We start from the raw sequence: 8037 nt of genomic DNA, 5'->3' as shown, positions 1-8037 counted from the left end.
TTTGGGAAAGAAAGTCTGTAAAGCTTTTCTCACTCAGAAATGCCCCTTGCTCCAATAAACCAAAACTACTGAAGTACATTGAGCCATTGTTTTAATAATCTGTGGAGGACTAGCCATGTTAATCTGTTATAGCAAGAAAAGGCAATAGATTTAATGTGGCCTAAGCTATCATGATCTAGAGTCACTTCATACACCTGATTAAGTAGGCTCTAACACCAAGGCTGCAAGTTCGATCCCCATAAGGGACAGCTGCATATTCCTGAATTTCAGGGCGTTGGACTAGATGATTCTCAGGGTCCCTTCCAACTCTATGTTTCTATGATACAGTCCAAGGAAGTTTATGTCACAATAAAGCTATGCATCATAAGAGCCTTCATCATTTAGCAAATACATGTAGAGTGGGTCTTCTGCCATCTTGTGGCAGAAGGGTTACATGTGTTCAATAGATGTTCATCTATTTCAACTGGAGCCATTATTTAGTAAGTTCAGAGTGCAAGGGTTTGTTTTTTTGGTGGTACAAGCAGCTGTGGTACATGATTCCAAAGCTGACCCCGGGGTCCTTTGCAGTGAAATAAACCATTGGTCTTTCATTGGTGGGTCAGGACTCCCTATTGGGCTGTGGCCTTGTCTAAGGCAGGTTGAAGCAAGCCACACTGCCACATACAACATATATTGTAGAAAATGAAGAAATGAGTCCACAATTGCACATAGGGGGTTAAAGGTGGGTCCCAGGTCTTAAGAAGTTGAAGACTGCTATAATATAGGATGATGGAGCACAGCTCACAATCCAACAGTTGCCCAATGTGCACATTTCCTCACACAGTCCAAGAGCTGCTCAGACTGGTTTACTCTGGGACTTTGGAGGGAGTCCTGGCAACCATCACTTGCAATGTGTGCTGCTACCTCAAGTGACTGCTTACATACAATTAGAAGTGCCCTGATTTTTATTTTATTTTTTACAAAAAGCAAAATGGTAGCATACATATTATTTTTTTAAAAAACCTCACTCAAGTATCCATGTTTTCATTCATCAAAGCCTGTCTATCCTCCCTTTCCATAGAAATGTACTGACTCCCCCCCCCCCCCCATATTAGCTATTTTCCAAATCCTTAAAAACCAGTTCTGTTTTCTAGGCATTTATGACTATGCACAGTTTTGATGCTACAATAACAATAAACACTGTACAAATCCCAGTTCGGTTATTTAATTTTGTTCTCTATTATAATCCTCAATGTGACTCCTGGGGATTAATTCTCATGGAACTCAGTGGATTTACGTTTGAGTAAACCTGTTTAGGAATGCACACAAGCCTCAGTAACACTACCATTAGGTCTAGAAGAAACCTGATAAGTAGATAGGTTTGCCCTGAAGAACGCCACCCTCCATACTAGTCCACAAAAGTTTACATATTGATGAAATTGTCAGATTTCAACAATTCTTTGTTGGTTTTTGCTGCAATGGACAAACAAATCTACCCCTCTGGAAATGCCAACGTATTAAGTGTTCAGTGGCGTAGCGTGGGTTGTCAGCACCCGGGCAAGGCAAGTAATTTGCGCCCCCTAAACCGTGGATTTGCACCCCCTAACCCTAACCCCCAGATGTTGCGCCCGGTGCGGCCGCCCCCCCCTGCACCCCCACGCTACGCCACTGTAAGTGTCTGTGGGTTTTGTTTTTTAAATGAAAAGTTCTTCATCGCCCCTCTTCCCAGGGGAAGAGCTGATTCGGCTGATTGAGGCGAAGAAAAAGATGCCCCACCACCACTCCCATTTGATGTACAAATTGGCTAGAATAGCTGAAACTTCTCGATGCTGGAGGGCATCCTGCTCTCACAGTGGCCAACCAGATGCCTGTGGGAAACTGCAAAAGCAGGATTCGAGCACAAGAGCACTCAGCCCTCCCATGGCTTCCAGAAACTGGTATTAATATTGTTTTATTTTATTTATTAATTTTGTATCCCACCCGTCATTCGGAGATCTCAAGCATGGGGTTGGGCACTGCGAGAGCAAGATGCCGGGCTAGATGGGCCAGTACGTTTTTGTTTTCTTAGCTTCACAGGTGAGAAACTCTGCAGTGTATGGTCTTCGCTCACCTGCTGACTCCAGGTGAGAGAACTCTAAGAAGTAAGGATCACGGCGTGCGAAAACTCCTGATCCAGCAGGGCTTTCCTTTTGTCGTGATGCTCCCTTGACCCCGCTCTTTAAAGTTATTCTCAAAGAACCGAAATGCCAATTCTGGGCTATCCCGGCACAACAAAGAGCGAAGTTCAACAGAATTCCCACGGAATGGGACAAACTATAAAGCCCAGAGCTGCTTGACTACATTTCCCGGCAGGCCGCGCGCGCGGGGAGGAGCCCTCGGGCTGAACGCGGCGAGAGGGTTTCTGGGAACTGTAGTCCTTCCGGTCGCTCAGCGGGCAAGGCGCTTGCTCTTACCGATCCTACCGGAGGGAGGGAGGAAAATGTCGTTCGTGGTACCGAAAAGGGCAGGGGTGACGCTCAAGCAGGTGAAGAGCATCTTGGTCGCCTTCTGCCCCTTCGAGTCCAACGTGGAGAGCACCAGGTGAGGAGAGGCCACGGGGTTGGGATCCACTGGATCTGAAACAGGACTCCCCCACCCCCGGACCCATTCACCCCAGGGCACTGATGGGCAAGCCATGCACACAACCTGCACGAAATACACGTGGCATCGTAGGCACGTTTTCCCCATTCCGATTGTAGAATCTGGCTCCCAATGCTGGGCTGCGGTTCCTTAGTACTGGGGGTGCAAAGTACTTTTATATACTTTTATGGGCTGAGAATGGGCCCTAGCCTGATTTTTTAAATAAACGATTAGCAGGACTCATATATTTCTGACCGTTTTGCTGCTGTGCCTTTGACCTGCTGCATGGCAGGCAGTAATTCAGCTGGTGTAGGATAGAGCCTTTTCTCCTAAGCAATGCAGGGAGGAGAGAAAGAGAACTTCTGTTGAATTTCTACCTGAGATCATGCATAGCTTATACAAAAAGCAAACAAAACAAAACCCTGCCATGCCACTCCTAAATTATTGTTAGACCTAACAGAAGTATGATGTTGGGCATAGAAGGTAAACTTTTGTACCCTGTGCTACTCACACCTTGTTTAAGTTGCTGCTTCAGCAGTGTTGGCATGCTAGCATCCCACTCCTCCACTCCATGCCCCAGTCCAGGCTCTTAATGCCTGGTATGTTGACTCTGAACATGCATTTTCAACAAGGTGCGTGCTTGATATGCTATACAGATATGTTTCCTTACATGGCTTGCATCCTGATTAAGTCATGTCCAGTACTAATAACCACACTCTGCCTTAATCCAAAATGACTGAGTTAGATATTTGCCTCCTTCACCCTGAGCTCTTTCAAGAAGGAGGGCAGGATATAAATTCAATAAATAAAATGTAAATAATTCTACACTGGAGTGCTTTGAGCAATTGGTATGGCAAGCTACTAAACTGCAAGGATTTTTTTGTTTTTATTTGTTTTTGTAACTTGTAAGATTGTATTGTCTGTCTTATGTTTCAGAGCTTTGCTGTATGTATATTTTTGATTTTGGCAGCTGATATTATTACATTGTTCCACTCTTATTCTTCCTATGAAGTGTTTTGTGGATTGTTGAGATAAAATCTTTAGACTAAAAAAAATGTTCATTGTATTTTATACTTCTAACTGCTATGTTGTTGATAAAATATGCTCTGATCTATATTTCTGAACCTTTTCAGAAATTTCCTACAGTGTCTGTATACAAAGAAAGCCTTTTTATCCAACAGCAACTGTGAGGTGAAAACAGATGTAAAACACGATGGGTCTGAACCAGTAATTGACGTCGTATTTGGTAAGGAAGCATTCCTGTTTTGTAAACCAAAGCCGAGATGGTCAGCTGGTAGCCTTTGGGCCAGATGAACCCCCTCTAAATAATTTTCTGCTCCCTGGAAGCCTCCCTATTCAAAAAGCTGTCAAGCTGTAAAAAGTTTCCACTGTTAATGTGGCGTCTCCTTTTTGGATTTTGCATATACAAGCAGGTCCCCCTTTACAAACCCAATGCCTTCCCTGGAAATCGTTTGTCAGGCAAGTGTTTGCATAACCGAGTCCATGGTTTCCAGTGTTTCCCATGGAAACTTGTCTAATGCAGGATTTGTCTGCTCCCTGTCCCCGCACTCTCCATAATTTGTTCCTGAAATGGCTGTAACCAATCAGCAGAAGAGAGGCAAAGGAAAAAAATGGATTTGCCCGATCTCTCTTACTGTCTGATTTATCAGATTTTTCCTGCACTCTGACTTGTCCGCTTTCACTCTCCTGCCCAAAAGTGGCTACAGCTGACCAAGCAGGAAAAAAACCAAGGAAGTCAGATGTTCAGATAAGTGAATCTGTGGAGCGTTTAGCAATGTTTTGGTATAATTCTGCAAACATTATTATGGAACTGACCACTCTCAGATCCTAAAACTACAGAGGCTAGCCATCCCTGTCCTAAAGAAGTTGGAGGTCTTCTGTGGCTTTCAAATTCAGAGAAAAAGGGGTCCAAACTTACTTTACTTGTGGGATCTTAATGGAGGGAGAGCTCAACATTTTACCCAGTGTTTTGGACCATTTATGCCTCTTGCCTCAAATGCCTTTACTTGAAAACCTCTTTATTTTATTTTAACCATCTCTGTTGCTATTCTAGGAAGTACCTCTGTTGTGTAAATACATTGGCTTGGTGATCAGAGTATTACTTTCTTTCCCTTGGTTTCTGCAAATTCCCACCTCACTCCTGAAGCAGTGCTAGATGGCAAGAACTCAGTTCTGCAGGTTGCTTCTGGCAGCAAGGTTGTAACAAAGTTTGGAACTACTATCTGCCGTATCTCTGCACTGTCAGTTAAGCCAGGAAGATAAAAGGAACTGAGAAAAGTATACTTCCAATGGCAGTGTGCTTTGACTCCACTAGATGGCTCATGGTAGCTTTTGAAAAAAACCAGTAGCCTCACTGGATGCTGCTCATTCATGATGAACCACAGTAAGCTAGCGCATCCACACCATACAGTTAAAGCACATGGCTTCCTTCCAATAATCGTGGGAACTGTAGCTTACTCCTCTCATAGATCAATTCTCAGCACCCTTAACAACCTGCATTTCTCAGGCATCTTTGGGGGAAGCTGTAGGCGCCAAATGTATGGTGATGGTGTGATAAAAGCCTGGTTTGCCATTGCATTCAAACCTGACCAGAGTTCTATTACAAATTAAGCTGCTCTAATGGGAAGGTTAGTGTGCAACAACACACCATAAAAAACCACGTCACTGACAGATAGGCATGCAAGGTTAGTGAGGGAGAAGGAGGATTTGACACAGGGTTGTAGTTTGCACATTATTAATCTTTGAAATGTGAAGTTCTGCCCTTATATATAATACATGTCTATTCGAAAGTCCGTTGAGTTCAGTGGGGCTTACTCGTAGAAAATTATGTTTGCTCTTCACCCCTTTCCAAGACCCTTAATTCATGAGCTGTGTGGTCACTGTAGCTGGCCATCTGTAACTTCCATTATCAGAAACAGTGAGAATAGCTTTCAGATAATGGAATATTGGGGCAACTGATTTCTGTCATTAACTGTCTCACATTATATTTTCAATAAGTATATTTTATTGTTCCAGCCAAGGGCCATGACAAGTACATACTGCAACAAATCAATAAAATAATACTAAGATATACAGTGTGAAAGGAGGCACCTAAAATATGGGGGGGGGGGGGCAGGAACATAATTAATGAATAAGCTCTACCTCCCCCCCTTTAGTTCTATCTCTGTTCTCTATTCGCAAAGTTTGTAGCCCTTAAAACCTAAGCACCAGTTTTTCATATGTCCATTATCTTACTTGCAAATTTAGACTGTTTTCATGTCAAACACTTGATGCAGACCCAGGCAAGATCCAGAGAACTGCAAGGTTGTTTCCATATAGACCATTTGGAAGGGATCCACATTCCTAAAGCATCTCCACCCCAGATAAATCACTCAGGAGAGTCTGTGCACTTCTGGTGAACAAATGTCAAAAAGCAGGAGAGCGCCAGTGTTTGCTGCTTTGAGTCCTGTCAAGGTTCTTTAGGTGTAGACTTGGGAGTTCTGTGGTGCCAGCCAAGTTCTCTCACTACTCCGTTTTGAAGGGCATGGTACAAAGAATGATCTGCAGCCATATATATGTACACACACAGTATACATATGTAGTGCTTGTGGCGTTTTAATACACCTGTAATGTTGCTTTCTAAAAATCTGGAACATTTAACCAAGAACATTCATCTGATGTTGTCATGTAGAACTTGGTTGATTGCTTTTTGTTTTCCTTCTGTTCTAAACTACGTTACATCTTTTGCAGCCGACGGTGACAGACTGATCATGAAAGGAGCCAACTTAACTATTAGAGAAATGTTAAATGCCTTCAACTCTAGGTGTGAAGCCAAAGAGAATATGGCACAAGAGAAGGCTCAGAAAAAGAGTGCCTGAAAGTCAACCACGGAATAGTTAAGATGTTTCATGTGAACTCGTGAAAACTGTGGTGCAACTTCTTCCCTTGGAATGACAGCCAGGACTTTATCAAGGTGGATGCAGTCAGAATGCAGATTGGTCCTGACAAATTGCTGAATGATGTCTTTGACCTTTTCTTTAAAGATAAAACTCCATGCAAAATAATTGATTATGCAGTAGTCTCATGTGTTATTCGTGTTATTCAGACTTCTTGGAGCAAGGGGTTTAAGAATGATAACATTAGTTATGAGACAGTAGACATTTGCTGTGGCACATAGGAATTGTAGTAGACTTTTCCCGACAATTTGTTGTCGCTAAGAAAATTAGTTTCCTTCAAGACTCCTACAGCTATAGTAGAGAATGTATGTTGTTTCCATTGAGTGAAATCTCTTTCAGGACCAAAAGGGAGTAATTGCACAATTTGCAGAGTGATTAATTTTAGGTAAAGCAATAAAAGTATGCAGAGCAATCAAGCGCCAGGCTGGGCAGCAGTACGACCTGACAGGGTAGCGGAGCCACACACACACCAGCCCAATTGTTCATGCCAACCAGGGCAGAAGGCAGGGAAACAGGAAGAAACCTGAACCTGGCGAAGCAATCAAGACTCAGATTGGGCCCAATTCTGTCAAGGGGCAGCAACGGAGCTGGATCAGGACTTTCTGCAGGCTGCTGACAGTGTTACCTCCACCTACCTGAACCTTTGGACAGGATGGGGTGCTTCACACCTGCAGAGCTGCTGTGGGCTGGAAAGAGGTAGATTTACCCCATACTCCCCACCCACCCAGTGTGACAATTTTGGAGCCTGGATTGTGCCCTAATTATTCTTTCTGCATACATCACAACCAATTTTGCTAGAGCAACTGTCCACAAAGCCAAGAGTCGCTGCTTATTTAGGGTATTTTGAAAACACTGCATAGGCACAATTCTGCAGCTTCAGAAAATTCGGTCACATGGAAGTGTTTGGTGTTTGACCATACCAAAATAATAATAATGGTGCGTTCTTTGCTTGTTTTTTTTCTTTTAAGGATCACAATATAAAGCTAAATTGATTCATACAGTTTTCACAGCATTATACAGCTCAGTGGAAAAATATTTAGAGGAAGAAAATTGTATGGAATTGGAGGACTGCCAAACTCAGGTTCACGGGACGCAGGTGGCGCTGTGGGTTAAAGCCTCAGCACTTAGGACTTGCTGATCGAAAGGTCGGCGGTTCTAATCCCTGCGGCGGGGTGCGCTCCCGCTGCTCGGTCCCAGCGCCTCCCAACCTAGCAGTTCGAAAGCACCTCCGGGTGCAAGTAGATAAATAGGGACCGCTTACCAGCGGGAAGGTAAACGGCGTTTCCGTGTGCGGCTCTGGCTCGCCAGATGCAGCTTTGTCACGCTGGCCACGTGACCCGGAAGTGTCTCCGGACAGCGCTGGCCCCTGGCCTCTTAAGTGAGTTGGGCGCACAACCCCAGAGTCTGTCAAGACTGGCCCCTACGGGCAGGGGTACCTTTACCTTTACCAAACTCAGGTTCAGAATACTACCTGGCCTGGTAA

At 44.0% G+C, this 8037-nt stretch overlaps 1 protein-coding gene across 1 annotated transcript; it reads left to right on the top strand.

Annotated features, from left to right (window-relative positions):
• The first annotated feature begins 2387 nt into the window (after positions 1-2387).
• Positions 2388-6662, top strand: MRPL53 (mitochondrial ribosomal protein L53). The gene is made up of 3 exons (XM_083748134.1): positions 2388-2559; positions 3732-3844; positions 6349-6662. Exons 1-3 carry the CDS (start codon positions 2459-2461, stop codon positions 6474-6476), a joined length of 342 nt encoding a protein of 113 aa, XP_083604260.1. The 5' UTR covers positions 2388-2458; the 3' UTR covers positions 6477-6662.
• Positions 6663-8037: the final 1375 nt, after the last annotated feature.

Source organism: Podarcis gaigeae, assembly GCF_964106915.1.
Source record: "Podarcis gaigeae genome assembly, chromosome: 7".
NCBI lineage: Eukaryota > Metazoa > Chordata > Lepidosauria > Squamata > Lacertidae > Podarcis > Podarcis gaigeae.
This window is presented reverse-complemented; position numbering and strand designations above follow the sequence as displayed.